This window comes from Urocitellus parryii, chromosome 9, assembly GCF_045843805.1.
Source record: "Urocitellus parryii isolate mUroPar1 chromosome 9, mUroPar1.hap1, whole genome shotgun sequence".
NCBI classification, from domain to species: Eukaryota; Metazoa; Chordata; class Mammalia; order Rodentia; family Sciuridae; genus Urocitellus; species Urocitellus parryii.
The window spans coordinates 142,047,626-142,065,280 of record NC_135539.1 but is presented as its reverse complement, the minus strand read 5'-3'; the positions used below and the strand labels follow the sequence as shown (position 1 = coordinate 142,065,280).

Below are 17,655 nucleotides of genomic sequence, written 5' to 3'. Positions count from 1 at the left end.
TTTTAGAATATTTGCTTATATGTAATAGGTTATCCTGGGAATTGGACATAAGTCTGAACAAGAAACACATTTATGTGCCATACACACCCTATGTACATACCATGAAGGCTATTTAGTACATATATACAATATTTAATACACTTGTGCTTTGCATGAGAATGCTACATGACATGAAAATTTCCACTTGTGGTGTTCATGCTGGCATTCAGAAAGCTTCTGATTCTAGAGCATTTCTATTTCAGATTAGTCATGTTCAACCTGTATTGATTTAGGGTAAAGAGTACCATGGAAAATAGTGTATCTTCTAAATTTACTGTAAAGCTTTGTGTTTTCTATAGCATTTTAATATTTACATAAAGAACAACAAGAAAGAAGCATGTTTTTGATGATGTGAGATACATCCTCTAACACTGAAAGGATACGTGTCTCCTTGATTATGACGTCTCTCGTGGCTTGGTGGAAAACCATCTGGTAGAAGACATAGATTATCTGACACACAAACTCATCATCTTCCTGTTGAGCTAGAAGGAAACAAAATTTCATAAAAAAATGTTTACATACCAAACTGAGAATTACTGGGAATAACAGAGAGATAAACTCACTGATTATGGCAAGTATGTAAGTAAAGGACAACAGTTTAAAATACTTATAATACATATCATCTATGTCTCTGGTGTTTCTTCTAAAATACTATGATCAGTGGAGAAATTTTATGACAGTATATTTATAGTAGCTTTAAGAAATTTGGTTATAATTAAATTAAGTAGGTTAATTATTTTTAAAATACAAAGAAAAATATGAAGATTTAGAAAAACAGAAGTTACATCAATTTGGAGGTTTAATCAGACTACTGGAGATAGTTCATCTGAAAAGATCAGGTAGTACTAAATAGGAACTGAGGGACAAGACTGATGGAAAAGAATAGAAACAGTGCTTCCCTGTCATCTTCACTGTATTTTGCCAATATACACGACAAAAACCAGTCTAAATTAACTTCTGTGCTCCTAACGTGAAATGGCAACACTTACCACCACTTGCTTTGTTTCTTTCTATTCTTCACAAGAATTCTTCAAACAATTTAATTTGTGAAATAAGCCCATTTGCATTTTGCCTTAATAATACTGACTTCACATGAGAAAAACAATTCATTAAAAAAAAAAACCTACATCTTCTGAATTCTAAGTTTTGGGCAGGGTAGAAACTGGACTATTATAAAAAGATACTTCTTTTGTTGAATAATGTTCACAAAATTAAACTTTACACATTGGCATGAAATGAGTACTTTAGTTTCAATCTCATTATAATCATAAAAAGTTATATAATAATAAAAGCTAATTAATAAATGTTTAATATTACATAAAATAATTTGACAGAATAGCTGATGTTCATTGATGTTTAAAAATAAAATCTAATTTTAACTACTAGTTATTAAATTTGATTTACTAATACTGTAGTTTGCCATAAACCTTGCCAATAGTTCAATGATATGCTAGAAAGAGATTTCTTGGTTAACATAGTATCTAATTAGTTGTGTGGAGTAAACTGTGGGCCCCTTAAAGTCCAGTCTGCCCCAAATGACCTCCATCACGAACTTCCTAAAACAAAATGAGCTGAAATTCTCACTGTTAATTATTCCCCTTCATCTACAACATCCATTCACTGAACTCCAAAGGTTTTTTAAAATTGGGAAAATCCATATATTTATTTAAAAAGAATATTATATAGCCCCTACCTGTGATAATCTCACAGTGGATAAACCAAAGCATGAATGCTTAGCTCATTCTCACATACCTCAGCTCTCTCAATTAAATCACTGTGGGACCAGCAATTCTAGGACACTGGTCATTTTGCTTCAACTTTCTATAGCTCTCCACAAAATCTTCATTCTCCTTTTATCAGCTATATTTTTTTCACTTTTGCCTCCCAACTACCTAGTCTCTCCTTTAATTATTTCTAATACTATACTATTTCTAATACTATATTATCTATAACAACAAAAATGAACAAACTTCTGTATAAAACATAAAGGAATCTCACAAATAAAATGAGGGACAAAATGAACCAGATTCCCCATATAAAGTTCACACTCAGGCAAAACCTATCAGTGATAAAAAAGATAGAAACTACTCTGACGAAGATGGTAATGACTGGGAGAAGGGGAGAGGTATTTCTAGGATTCTGGAAATGTTTTATTTCTCTATGTGGGTAAGGCAAGAATGTTGGGTATGCTCACTTTGAAAATTCATTGCTGGTGGGACTGCAAATTGGTACAGCTAATCTGGAAAGCAGTATGGAGATTCCTTGGAAAACTTGGAATGGAACCATCATTTGACCCAGCTATCACAATACTTATACCCAAAGGACTTAAAAACAGCATATTATAGGGACACAGCCATATCAATGTTTATAGCAGCACAATTCACAATAGCTAAAATGTGGAACCAACCCAGATGTCCTTCAGTAGATGAATGCAGAGGGAAACAATGGTATATATACATAATGGAATATTACTCAGCATCCAAAGAGAATAAAATCATGGCATTTGCAGGTAAATGGATGGAGTTGGAGAATATGATGCTAAGCGAAGATAGCCAATCCCCCCAAACCAAAGACTGAATGTTTTCTTTGATGAGGATGCTGACTCATAATGGGGATGTGGGGGGAGCCTGGAAGGAATGGAGGAAATTTAGATAGGGCAAAGGGGAGGGAGGGGCAGGGAGGATGCAAGGGGGTAGGAATGATGGCAGAATGAGTTAGATATCATTATCCTAAGTACATGTGTGAAGACACGAATGGTGTGAAAATACTTTGTGTATAATCAGTGACTTGAAAAATTGTGCTCTATGTATGTAATATGAAATGAATTGCATTCTGCCATTCTGTGTATAACAAATTAGAATAAATAATAAATAATTTTAAGTAACATTTTAATCACTCAAAATATCAACATTATATAAGAGTTTATAACTTAAAATTTCATCCCTGTCCCAGTTCATCTGCTCCCCTCTATACAGACCCAGTTTTATTAGAGTTTTGTGTTTATTTAGGCCAGTGACAGATTATAAAATAAATATTATTATGATCCTTATTTATATCACAAAATTTATCATCCAATGTCCTATGCTTCATTAGTGTAATCTAACACTATGATATGGATAATTTTCAATAATATGAACATAGGTAAACATATAACTTTTAAATTCAGTCTTTTAAAAGCTATGTTTATTTAGCTGTGTATATGAACCATAATTTAAGGAGTTTTAAAACTGGTAGTCAATATAATTTTTTTTCCAAAACGTTACCATTGCAAATATGCTATAATGAAAAATCATTCTTATAAATTATTTTACATGTTTGCAGACTTATTTGCAGGGTAAATTCCTAAAAGTATAAATGCTGGATAAAAGAGAAATACATTTATAAATGTGATGGGTTTTGCCAAGTGAATCCCCATAATGTCACATTATTTTTGAACATCAATGAAAAATGTTTGAGAAGGCCTATTTCTCAACTTCACCAACAGGGAGTTATCAGTCTCTAGGCATTTTGTCAACCAGGTAAAAATATTCCAGTACATTTTATTTTATTTATTTATATATTTTTGCTACAGCTTGGGCCACTGTTAGTAACTTTTATTGGTCAGCATCTATTTTCTTTTTTTTTAAGTATTTATTTTTTAGTTATCGGTGGACATAACATCTTTGTTTGCTTGTGGTGCTGAGGATCGAACCCAGGCCTCACGCATGCCAGGTGAATTCGCTACCGCTTGAGCCATATCCCCAGCCCTTCCAGTGCATTTTAAATTTTCATTGTTCTTATTAAAGCAAAGTCAAGTATCTTCTCCAAAGATACTTTCTGTTTCAGCTAGACTTTGGGCTGTGCCCTCTCAAGTTGGTTTTGCAACTTGGTCCAAGGACATAAATTTAAGAATTAAAGCAATATTTCTATTTTATTTTAAAAAAAGTCCTTAGAATTATCAAAATGATAAATATTATTGCTTCAAATAATTTTTTATCTATTATATATCTTGATAACATTTGTAGGATTTTAAGAGTTGTAAGTACTTATAAATCTATTTTTTAAAAATTATATAAAAAATGAAAACTGGAAAAAAGAAAATTCATTGAAGTCTATACCTATAATTTATACATTTCTCTTTATGTATGTTACATTTCAAAAAAGTTTACTAAAATTAATACAAAATAAACATACATTATACCTGCTGTAGGAAGGACTGAGACTTTAGTCATCTCATATTAGCCTTTTAAATTTTTATAGTGTTAGCTACTTTTAATGTGAAAGACACTAGAGAACTTGGTCCTAATAAGATAATATTAGATTCAGATAAATTTTCTATGCAATATAGATTAACAATGTGTCCTGGCCACTTAAGATCAATACAAATATAAGGAGACAATCAAGGCTTACATTGTTCAAAACTTCATATGCTACCATGGCTAATAAAATTAAAAATTCAGGTTCTCACTCCTGACAGCCACATTTAAGTGTTCAATAGCGACATATGTCGGCTGGCACAGATATAGATGGGAACACTTTCATCATCACAGGAAGCTCTTAAGACAATGCCCATGGATCCACAGGAAATATGATGTTTAGAATCAGCTCCCAAATGTACTTTTCTACTTAGAAATCAAGATACAAAAAGCAAGTTTTGAATAAAAGAACTGATCCAACTAAAACTAACAAAAAGTTAGACAAAAAGAAGAAATGATAGACTATTAATGAGGGGAGAGAAAGTGAGGGAAGGGCAGTATCTGTAAAATTGGACCCAAAAAGCTTTATAGAAAGTTTCAACTTTATAGTCTAAAGGTCTTTAACATTATCCTATCCAATCCTAGATAGCAGTATTTTGTTCATTTTTTTTAACTACTTAAGTTTCTTCTGATTAATGTAATAAGGTAAATACTATTTCATGTTGCAGACTCCACATAAAAATTTAAACTAATAAATTGCTTAGTCATTACTATGAAAATAAATTAAGATAATTACCATTTAGCAGTTCAATGAGTGCAGGGATTATCCCAGATTTTGCTAACAGTGCAGCACAAGAGTCATCCATAGATACAGTTCCAATCATTATAACCACTTCTAAAACAAGGTCATCTTCTGCAGCACCTAGAAAAGTCAAACCAGAAAAAATTTTCATTAAAATGTCTTGATTCAGGGCTGGGGTTGTGGCTCAGTAGTAGAATGCTTGCCTAGCACGCCTGAGGCACTGGGTTCAATCCCCAGCACCACTAAGAAAACTAAATAAACAAAGTAAAGGTATTATGTCCACTACAAATAAAAATATTTTTTAAAAAAAGAAATGTCCCGATTCAAATCCAATTATATCATCAAATTTCAATTCACAGAAAAGATAGGTAAAGCTGTTAAATTACTTCCCATAAATCTTTTACATACTTAGACAAAAAAAGGGGCTTATTTGAATGCTTAAAAGGACTTTGTGTGTATATGTGTGTATGTAGGTATGTATAGGGGTGGTATTTGGTAATTAAAAAGAGACAGGATTAAAAACCTACAAAATGGGGCTGGGATTGTAGCTCAGTGGTAGAACACTTGCTTAGTATGTGTGAGGCCCTGGGTTAGATCCCCAGCACCACATAAAATAAATAAACAAAAAAGCATTGTGTCCATCTACAACTAAAAAAATATTTAAAAAAAACTACAAAACAACAAGAAAGGTAGGATAAAGAAGGAAGAACTAATTTTAAGAAAATATATTGTCAGGAGAGAGAAAAGAGAATATTCATCTAAGAGGAGACCAATGACCACCCTTCTGGGGGGACAGAACTGTGGTAAGAATATGTTTTGCCTGGTAATAATAATAGTTGAAAATGTTGCTCTAGCAGCCTTGTTCACAACAGAATGACCTTAATGATAATGCAAAAGTGAAATACCTAGAACAGACCTGGCTTTAGTTTATCCTTGAGGTACGGAACCAACTTGTACTCCTTAAGAACCAATTCCCAGTCTAAGTCTGGAATGGTCAAATTTGCAAGAGTTCCCAAACATTCAATCACAAACTCTTCCTCTTCATCATTAGAGATCTGGGCTGCAAGGTCCCCAACATAATCCTGAATAAAACAGAATTTTAATTCAAATTTAAATTACAAGAAGAACCAATCTAATAATGTAACCCATAGAAAGAAAAAGTAAACATCAAATGCTATTCTGCTGTTTTAATAATATTGAGCTAACTTGCAAAGGGAGCCTGTGGTGAGTTAGTCTGATGCAAGAAGACTGCAGTGGGGGTGGAGGAATTAGTAGTAGAGATCACAAAACAAAAACAACATTAAAAGGTAGACTTGGATTTCTTTTTGTTTTTCTTTTTTTGAAAAAAGAAACCAGAGGCACTTTACCACTCAACTATGTCCCCGCCCCCACCCCGCCTTTTGGAGACAGTCTTGCTAAGTTGCTTAGGGACTTACTAAGTAAGTTAGGGACTTACTTAATTGTAAGTTGCTGAGGCTGGCCTCAAACTTACAATCCTTCTGCCTCGGTCTCCCAAACTGCTGGGATTACTAGTGTGCACCACCATGCCAGCCTAGATTAGGATTTCTAAGAGCTAAACCTAACAAGTTAATGGTAGAACAGCCAATGGGATTGTGAATAAATATCTGATGAGAGCTCAGTAAGAGTTATCTTTTCAAATATAGCTATTTAAAACTACAACTCAGTTTATTTTAATAGACAGAAAGCTAAAAACTATACTTACAATAAACAAATTTTTAGTTGGCCCATCATGCTGGGAAATGTTTCTAATCATTTTCATTAGCAATGGATCCTTGAACTTCAGAGCCCTTTTCATGAGCATCTTCAACCCATTTCCTGAAATAGAAAATTTTCCCATTACAATTAAAGTTTATTTAAATTTAAAGATTTTTTTTGTTATAAAAATTTACATCCAATAAAATGCACAAGCCGTAAGTGTAGAACTGGTAGACAAAGGTTCATGCTTGTTCAACCCATACTACATATCAACATATAGAGTGTCTCAATTCATTCCAGGAAGTTCTCCTTGTGTCCCCTCCCAAATACTCCTCCTCAAAAACTTTTCAGTTTTTCCCCTCCTCTTCTCCTTCTTGGGTTTCTTCTTTAAAAATACAGATTAGTTTTGCCTGATCTAGAACTTCATATAAATAGATTCATACAGCATTTGCTCTTTGTGTCTGGAATTTGCACAATAAAATTTTTAAAAAAACATAAATTCTTTTGAACCAGAAAAACATTGTACTTCAGTAATTTAGCCTAAGAATATAAAACTGAAATGCATAAAGATATAGAGAAAGGATATTTGCTACAGCACTGTTTGTAACAAAAGAAGTGGCAACAAACCAAACATCTGAACTAAAATAAACCCTGGCAAAATCCTCTAATGAACTATTTTGCATCTACTAACAATTATGTTTTATAAAAATTTTAACCATATTAAATGATATTCAAGATTATTCATTTAAAAATAATATTTAGAGAATCACATTTTTATTTGAAAATACACATTAGTATTTTACTAAAATCTAACATTTATCTTTGAATGGTAAGAGTAAAGATTAAATTTTTCCTATTTGCTCACTTGTACTTTTTATAACGAGCACCTACAACTTTTCAAATAAGAAAAACTATTGAGTATTCTCTAAAACATTATAATGTATGACAAGACACTTTACCAAGACATTGTAGAAACATAACCTAATACAAATGTATTTTATCCCCTTTTGTTGTAATTGAATGTTTTGCAAATAAAAAGTTTAAATTTCACCTAAAAATGTTTAAAAAAAATCAAATTTCAATCAGTGCTGACCTTAATTTAGAAAATGTTACTGATGGGTGTTTCTGCTCATGACATAGAATACTCTATTTTATGCTTAAGAATTAGAGCTATAAGGAAAAACCTTATTGAAAAATAGGATTTACATATCTATTATAATTCTTAGTTCCTTTTATCCTATTTCCCATAATATGCCAATTAGCAGATGTTACAGAAGTTACCTATGAAGCTCAAAGTCACTAACCTTCACAGATAAGCTGCACATTCCTCTTGTTAGCAGCAAGATTAATGCAAAAAGAAATGAGTTCCAAGTCAATTCGTTCATCTGAACATTCAAAGAGCATCTTCATTAACTAGCAAAAAGCAGAGGGAACACTTTATTCAAATAAAGTCCAAACTCAGAAGCAATATCTTATGTTGTGTTATCTTAGATTGTACTTTGAAAGTAATATAATCTATGTTAAAACACAAAACTGGCAAGCTTTTACTCTTCGATACTGAATAAGTAATCAACTACCAGATACTTAACATTAAATATAAACTTCCAGGCGAATATAAAAGAAATATTAGATAAAAATCTCTGCATGTAAGGAATTAAATATTATTGGGAAATTGAGCATACCAAATAAAGAAAATAGTTTATGAAAATGTCACAATGAAAGAAAGCACAATTCTTTCTTTTTTCTTTCCAAACTTTTTCATTGGGGCATTATGTTATATATAATGATGAAATTTGCTGCTACATATTCACACATGCACACAATACAACAATATAATTGGGCCAATATCATTCCCCAACAATTCCCCCTCCCTTCCTCCCTCTCCCTGATTCCTTTCCTCTGACTTTTGATTTTCCTGCCTCCCACCACTCACAAAAGAACACAATTCTTCTGAAGGACCAAAAGAAAGTGAGCAAGATTGGAGAAAGAGAAACAGCTGAGAAATAGGAAGGTAAAAGCCAGATCATGTAAGGTCTTGAAGTACTTGTTAAGGATTTGGGAATTCATCCTAAGGTTAATTGGAACCTATTAAAGACTTCTAAATAGGAAGGTGTCAGGTTAAGACTTGTGTTGCAAGAAAATCTGACTAGTGTCAAAAATAAGACTGATGAGGGCAAGAAAATGTGGGAAATTACCTAGGAATCTATAGGAAAAATCCAGGTGAAATGGTGGCTGCCTGGACAAGGTAGGGCCATGGGTACAGAGTTATGAGGATTGATTAGAGATCTATATGGCAGACAGAATAAAAATGGGATTTACTAACTGAGTAGATGTTGGGTTAAAGGGAGAAGAGGAGTCAGGATGACTCCCAGGATTCTAACCTGAACAATAACATGAATGGCGGGCTAACATCTACCAAAAAAGAGAAACTAAGGTAGGGAAAACCTTAAAGGGAAGATACTACTTTTGGCTTTAGATATATGGAGTCTAAGCTGCTTGTTAACAGTCTAGGGCAGAATATTCAGTAGGAAATTATAAACACAGGCCTAAATTTAGAAGAAATGTCTGGACTGGAGATATAATGTTAGAAATTGTTAGATATGATTGATAACTGAAGCTGTAAGCTAGATTGAATAACATGGATGTGATATAAAATGAGAACATAACTATATTTAATGGTAAGAGAGAGGAATGTGTGAGAAGCAACAGTGAAATAAATTAAGAAGGAATAGGTGGGCAACCTATGCCAGCTGGCTATAGTTTAAATTTGTCAAGATCAGTGACAGCTGCTATAATAAGGAAACATGAACAATATCATTCTGTGTTTTGGAGAAGCTAGTCATCTGTGATTGGAAAACAATCAATTAACAGTGCATATTATGTGAAGATATTTTGTCTAATTCCAAATTGCTTTCATATGGAAGTTATTTTTAAGATTTGTACTCTAAAAATACTCATGTTTATCTCAATACCTTTTTAGAACAATATGCCTTTATCAATCCTACATAGTGCCTTATATGTAGTAAGTGAATAACAAATAATTTATTTTAGATCACATTCTGTTAAATTTTGTTTTGATTACTGTCTTTGTTAGTTTCATATAAACTCTTAATTTTCAAGAATACAAGGTCAACATACAAAATCAACCATATTTCTATGTGCTGGCAATGAACAATTGGAAACCAAAATTAGAAACACAACACCATTCCAATTTCTAAATATAAATCTACTAAAATATTTACTAATCTGTATGCTCAAAACTATGAAACAGTACAGAGCTGAATGCTTGGTATGTGTCATGCCCTCTCCCAAAAGATAGTTCTTTAGTTACAAATGTTGCCACTAATGGAACCTCTGAACAAGGAACCATTACCACTTCACAAAACCATAGAGTAAAAAGATTCTATGGCAAAAATAAAATAATCATAATTTACTAGATATATATGTAACAAATTTTGCTACCTATCAGCTAATAAAAGTTAAAATACAAACGAAATTGCCAATAAAAATTAAATTACAAATTAGTAAAAATGTGTGCTACTCCTCTAATACAATTAGTATGTTTTCCAAACTGTTTTTCAAGACTTACAATTTCTTTTTTTTTTTTAAATATTTCTTTTTTTTTTTAGTTCTCGGCGGACACAACATCTTTGTTGGTATGTGGTGCTGAGGATCGAACCCGGGCCGCACGCATGCCAGGCGAGCACGCTACCGCTTGAGCCACATCCCCAGCCCCAAGACTTACAATTTCTTCCAAACTTTTACTAATACTGAAAAACTTTTTTATAATGAAAACATGTTATGCCAAAGCAGTTTTAAGAAGGCAAAGTATTTATTACTTACAAAATTTATTTCCTTCAAATTAACTTTTGCAGTATGACAATTGCCCTTGAAAATGAAGGTATAGGTGATTTGTTCAGAAGGCAAGATTTTTTTTTAAAGTAATTTCCATGTTATATCTCTTGTAGAAATAGATTTAAAAAATAATGCATGGTTTAAAATCTTACCTAATGCCTAGCCTCAAAATTGAGAGTTAGAACTAAATATGAATGAAGTGTGTATCACAGTATAGAATTAGTTTTTCATAATAAGAGAAACACTTCACTTATAATTAAAGCATTCAAATTTAAAAACAGTTTAGTTCAAATTCCAAGGGCATCAGTGCATCATTGTCTTTTATATGACTGCTATCCCTGGTACTTCAAAAGTAAGTGTAATTGCTGACAACTAGGAAATATTAAAACTAGATTTGTTCTATTTTAACTATGTACGTCGTCATCTTTTACTAATTTAACAGGAAAGCACTAAAAGGGCTTCAGCCTTTGCAAGGAGGAGGCAATAGTGTTCAATCAGACAAGTCCCATATTGAGTATCAGATACCAAAGACCCACGACTGAAATCACCGTGTCTAGACTCTCTGGCACCTGACTTCACTTATTTACCAGTGACCAGAGGCCAACCCCCACAGCTCTCTGCATTCACATACACCTCCTACCACCCCCACTCTCCTACCCAAACATCTTTGAATGATTATGCCAGAACTTTGCATGCCTCAGGAATCTCTTCTGACTGGCTACTCCCTAACTCTCCTGTTTGAAGTGATGCTCTGGTTTCTGAACTTCAGCAGATAATGGCAGGCAAGAGCAAAGGGGGCTGTCAGAAAGGACGTTTACCAGCATTCAGCTAAAAAGAAGCATGTAGATCAAAGAGGGGCCGGATAGGACAACGGTGGTGGAAAACATGTGGATAACCATGAAGACTCTTGCACACTGTTCTGGGATAACATATTAAATAACACCATGACATCACTACCTAACCACGTACTTTGATTGGCCATTGTATTACCAATAAATACTTTTATAAGCATCTGGATGGCATTTGCACCTATTTAAACAAAACATACATCTCAGAGGTCTAAATAACAATGAACTGTTAATGTGCACTTTTAACTATCATTAGAATACAACCATTAACTCCTGGTTATCCCAAGTATGCTTACCTGAAACAATCTACCCACTGAGACTATTAAAATTATATATTTGACCTAGGCCCAAATATTGCAAAACAGTAACAAATACTGTAAGAAAATTAGAATCCATGGTATAATTAAAGGCAATAAAGTACAAAGAAAGCGAAGCGATATAATATTGGAAGAGATTATGAGTCATGTTGTATGTATAATCACCTACTCTGGATGTTAAAATTATTTCCTAAAAGTGAATTCTAATCTAATTATAGGTTTATCCAATAAAACACACATAAGAAAGGTAGTATTTAAATTGGACTGTGAATGAGTTGAAAATGATGAGAAAGACTTGACATTTTACTGTAAATATCCTACTTTTGTACAGTGATTTACAGTTTATAAACCCCTTTACATGTATAGATAAATAAATCTAGGGATTTTATAAACTCTGTGTATGTACATATACACACACTCACATACATCACATACATATGCCTACATAATATGATGTAATTAAAGAATACATACTTCATATTCTCCTTTGTTATTTAAATGAATATGACACACTACCAAGCCATTGCTTCTCTACTTGCAAAGTTATTTTAGGGTTCTCTTTGAAAAATTCATGTGCAACAATTGAAGACCTCTACTAAACAAAAATTAATGTGCATAATTCAAAGAGAATAAAATACTACATTAATTCTCAGACATTACAACCTTGATATGACTTTGTTTAATAAACAGGTTAATTAGTTGCTGTTACAAGTAAGTTTGTCTTATAAGTATTATAAACATTACCTCTGAAAAATTTTTTTTAATTCCTGAAGGAAACTTGAAAATTTCATTTAAATTCTGATATGCTTTATATTATTCTTTGAACCTGGCACTGGGTAGCAACATACATGTCAACCTTTCCCTAAATAGGTCAAAATTGGGCACCGTGAAGAACAGTTTATTGGTTGGATGACACTTTACGAACAAATAGATCCTAGAATATCATTTGGCTTTCTCAAAATACTGCCTTATGTTAAAAAGCTTCAGGATGTTTACAATGTAATTTGGTACACATAAACTCATGATTCCTGTAAGAGTTGAAGTTAAGAAACAAAACAAAAACAAGGGAAAAAAAACAACTAAAATTTTGAACTCAGAATAAATTTTGGAAAATTTTGTTCATGAAATGTAGATCACAAATGTTCTGAAAACTCCATGGTTGAATTGTTTGTTGTTAGAAAACTGGCACGAAAACACACAGGAATATTGTTCTTGAAAAATCATGGGAGAACTTTGTATATACAAAGTTTTAAACTGCAGTCAGAACAAGATAATCTAAACAGGCTCTTATTTTGATTCATTCATTTAAAATAAAATTTTATAGCTTATATTGAGATTATAAATTCTAGAACAGTAGGATAACTCTAAACTCAAAATTCAGTGTCATAAGTTTTCTATTCCTTCCTGGTTTTCATTTATTTGTATTTTATTTAATATTCTCTTTAAAATCTAAATCTGTTTAAAATGGTCAATCTCTGAAAGAATATTACTCTTTTTTGGCTGCTTTCCAATTCATATCCTGTAGTCAATGAAGTTCTGACACTAAATGAGATGGAAAAAGGAACACCCTTTGAAACTGCAAAGCAGGAACCTTTACAACACATGGAGTGAGACCATAGTAAATCACCTGTAATCTCCCTTTGACATGGCTACTCTTTTATTGAAAAGTTGTTTGACAAAGAGTGTGATTATACTTTGCATTGGCTATAGTCTGGCACACGTTATCTCTACAAGAAGTCCTGCCTTGTTAGATAAGATATGCTGTATATTCTTTGAAGGATGTCTATTTCCTGTAAATAGTCAGAGTTAGTTTATCCCCCAATATGAAAGGCTAAGAAGTTATCTTTGAAAGTTCAACAGTTTTTTAACCACATGTAATAGCAAATTCAATTTTAATACTACTTCTTTAATTTGGAATAAAGAATGGTCACTTAGAATAAATGAAAGGAGAGAGCAACATACATTTAATAATTTGTATTAGGATGACAAAGAATTATTTGGTACGAGTATTAAAAGGAATTACTTCAGTAAGGCTGACTTAGTCATATTCTTTTTTTAAGAGTGTGTTATTTTTATCATACACATATCTTGCAATTTTGGCTTTTTTATTTTAGAAAACTATTTTTTTAAAAAAATTATAATATTAAAAAGCAGCCCAACCAATATTCCAATCATCAGATATTCAAAGTAGTAGAGCTTGGTTTATTAATGATTAATTGCACTATAGTGACTCCGTGATAAATTCCCTAAGAGTATAATCACACAATAAACAAAATCTCTAACCTTACAACATAGTCTGTGTTAAAAAAATCACTGAACTCCTTCATGTCAAATAGACCTAACATATGAAATATATTAAGCAACTGAGTCACTGGAAAGAACTTTTTTTTTTATTGTTTTGTAGTTGTAGATGGACAGCATGCCTTTGTTTTGTTTATTTTTTGAAGTGGTGCTAAGGATTGAATCTAGTGCCTGACACATGCTAGGCAAGCGTTCTGCCACTGAGCTAGTCCTCACCTCAACCCTAGAAAGATCTTTTTTGAGAACACTGCTCTAAAATAAAAGAGTTCTGATAAAATATTTTTCCAGAGAATGCAAAGTATTTAAAACTATCAACTATAAACAAAGTTAAAAAGCAAGTGGCAAACTTGGGAAATATTTATAACATGGCAGTTAAAATAGTTACATACATATTGATCTTATTTATCAATTATAAAATATTAACATGCCAGTGGAAAATTGAATTATTTACAAATGAATATGGGATAATAAACAGATGAAAATGTTCAACTTCCCCGATATTCATGGAAATGCAAGTAAATGGAAATATTAAACACCATACAGAAATAATAATAACCATTGTTGTTAAAAGTGAAATGCTTTGGAAACATATATTTATGCCTTCTTAGAAAGTAATTTGGTCAAAATGTGTCATGGACACAAGTGTTTTTTTCTTGAACACAGTTGTTTTACTTTTGGGAACTTTAAAGAAAAATTCAGAGATGTAGATAAACTATGACTATGATATTTTTTCCCTATTATTTTCATTTGCTTATTTATGTTTTGTGACAAATCTGAAAAAAATCTAATATAATTTAGCAATATTTAAATTACAGTCATTAAGCAGAATATTATACAACTATCAGAAATAATTTTTTGAAGGTTGTTCAATGTCATGAGAGTCTATTTATTAAGTAAATAAAACAATACATGAAAATTATATATACTATATATAATCCTTCAATATTATTATTTTTAAGTATGTAGAAGACAATGTAGCAAAATGTTAAATAGTTATCTCTGGGATTTGGAAAAACAAAAAGTTATTTTCATTTTTATATAGTTCTGTACTTTTTTTTTTTTTGGCAACAATAGGAATTGAACCCAGAGCTTTGTGCATGCTAGGAAAGAGCTCTACTGCTGAGCTATATTTTTAGCCCCAATTCTGTACTTTTTAAGTATTCTATAACATGTAATTTATTAATAACAATAATTATAATTTTTAAGTAAAAGGAAATCTAACAAATCAAGAGAAGAAAGTAAAAAAAATATATTTCTTCAATGTTTTTCTTAAAATGTTAAGTTACTTACCTGTGGTATACAGTCAGTGTATGCAAACATTGACTTAAATCGGTCATCCATGCTTATGTGATAAAGCACACACATTGCTATTTGTTTGTAGTTTTCATTGCCTAGAATTAAAAACAATCATAGAACAGTAAGATATGCATGTATATACACACATTCTATGTATACTCAGTGTATAAAAACAAACTACTGAATAAAATCCTTAATCTTTTTTTAATTTTTAGTTTTAGATGGACACAATACCTTTATTTTATTTATTTATTTTTATGTGGTGCTGAGGATCAAACCCAGTGCCTCACACGTTTTAGGTGAGTGCTTTACCGCTGAGCCACAAACTCAGCCCCTTATATAATCTTAATCTTGAAAATATTTTGAACTTCCTATTTTAAATCTAAAGTTTGAAGCACTCATTTATCTGTGAGATGTCACTAAGTTTCAAGACAGAATTTCTATTTTACAAGGTATGTTTTTAGAAAAAAACACTAACCAGAACCCGAAAATTTTCTTTTTTAGTAGCCCAGTATAAAGCAGAATGGGTTACTGGCCTCCCCACCATTACTGCCTTATCACAATATGGGATACATACAATTCCTCGACAGTGATGACATGTGAGAAACAGTAAACAAAAACATGCATATAATTACTATGAATCAGAAATTAGAAAAATCATCCAAATGAAGAAAGAAGTAGAAAGTATTTATAATAATGAAAAATTAAATGTAGGACTATAAAATGCTAAAAATTTAATCTAAGTAGAATCTAAGGAATGTCTCAGGACTTCTAAGGGAAGACTGCTCTGTGTTAGGGATATAGCTCAGTAGTCGAGAACTTGCACAGATGTAAAGTTAAAATCTAACAATATGAGAGGAGAAAGTAATATTTAAAATTTTAAGGTGAAGACAAGGAAGTCAATGGCTATAGAAAATGTAGTATATTTACTATTTAGGGGTGAGAATTTTATTTGAAAGGGATTATAACATAAAAAGTGTGAAATTCCTCCAAATTATATAAAAGTAGAGACAAAGTTGGTGTTACTGACCCTAATGTTTTATTCTTTAGAGCCTAGCTAAATAAAAGATTCACAGATTCTAATGTTAGTTTTTTTTTTTTTTGTACTGAGATTGAACCCAGCAGTGTTTTACCATTGAGCTATATCCCCATCTCATTTTATTTTATTTTTTCAGGCAGGATCTCACCAAGTTACTGATGCTAGCTTGAATTTGGAATTCTCTTGCTTTACTTGTCAGGTCACCAGGATTACAGGGGTGCACCACTGTGTCCCGCAATGTTAGATTTTAATAAATTACATTTTCAGGGGCTGGGTTGTGGCTCAGCGGTAGAGGGCTTGCCTCACATTTGCAAGGCCCTGGGGTCGTTCCTCAGCACCACATAAAAATAAATAAAGTTATTTTGTCCAACTACAACTAAAAACAATAAATATTTTTAAAAAAATTACATTTTTACACTTTTGAAGGCCTTCCTTTACAATTATTTTAGAGCTATAAAGTACGCTTGCCAGAGGAAAATATATTTACACAGATTTTCATGAATATGCAGATGAATAATGAAAATGGTCCAACTTTGCTCCTAAGGAGGCAGACATCCCTTGGGTTCTGGTTTGCATTTCACAAAATTTAGCCTCTTCCAGATTAAGGTATGATAAAGTATTTTTAAATAGGGTCTTCAAGCAGACTTATATTCTGAAGGCCAGTCTCTCTTCCTGACATTTCAATGATTTTCTATCTTTTATTCATCTGTAAGTTCTAGTCCTACTTAATTTTTTACAAAATATTTTCTGAAGATATTTTATGTAATGGGTTCATTGAAAAGTAGGATTCCAAGTAATGAAATGGTAAAGGAAACAAAGAGAAATCAATAACCAATACTAAAGATTCTTTGAGGGGCTGGGCTATAGCTCAGTGGTGGAGCGCTGACATGGAGTGCTGACCTTGCATGCATGAGGCACTGGGTTCAATCCTCAGCACCACATAATAAATAAATAAAGATATTGTATCCATCTACAGCTAAATATATATTTACATTTATACACACACACACACACACACACACACACACATATATATATATATATATTTTTTTTTTTTTTTTTTTAAGATTCTTTAACATCCAATCAAACCATCAAACTTAAAAATTCCCTGTGGAACTATTTAAGAAATAAGAAGTAACTATGTTCCAGGAGGCTATGTCGGTTGCTAATGCCAATAAAAAATTTTAAAAAAGCAATGTCCTTCATGTAAGGCAAGAGAAAATGAAGACTCTCTTTTAAGAGACATGTGTCAAGTTGATAAATAATG

At 32.0% G+C, this 17,655-nt stretch overlaps 1 protein-coding gene across 3 annotated transcripts in view; it reads right to left on the bottom strand.

Annotated features, from left to right (window-relative positions):
* The window catches only part of Kifap3 (kinesin associated protein 3), a 138,890-nt gene that overhangs the window by 49,810 nt on the left and 71,425 nt on the right, over positions 1-17,655 (bottom strand). For all 3 annotated transcript variants that reach the window (XM_026405250.2, XM_026405251.2, XM_026405252.2), the window contains exons 11-16: positions 15,344-15,444; positions 8,037-8,145; positions 6,740-6,852; positions 5,933-6,098; positions 5,011-5,136; positions 423-521 (exon numbers count right to left, since the gene is read on the bottom strand). In XM_026405250.2, coding sequence (XP_026261035.1) covers positions 423-521; positions 5,011-5,136; positions 5,933-6,098; positions 6,740-6,852; positions 8,037-8,145; positions 15,344-15,444 — 714 coding nt within the window. The remainder of the gene's footprint in view (positions 1-422; positions 522-5,010; positions 5,137-5,932; positions 6,099-6,739; positions 6,853-8,036; positions 8,146-15,343; positions 15,445-17,655) is intronic.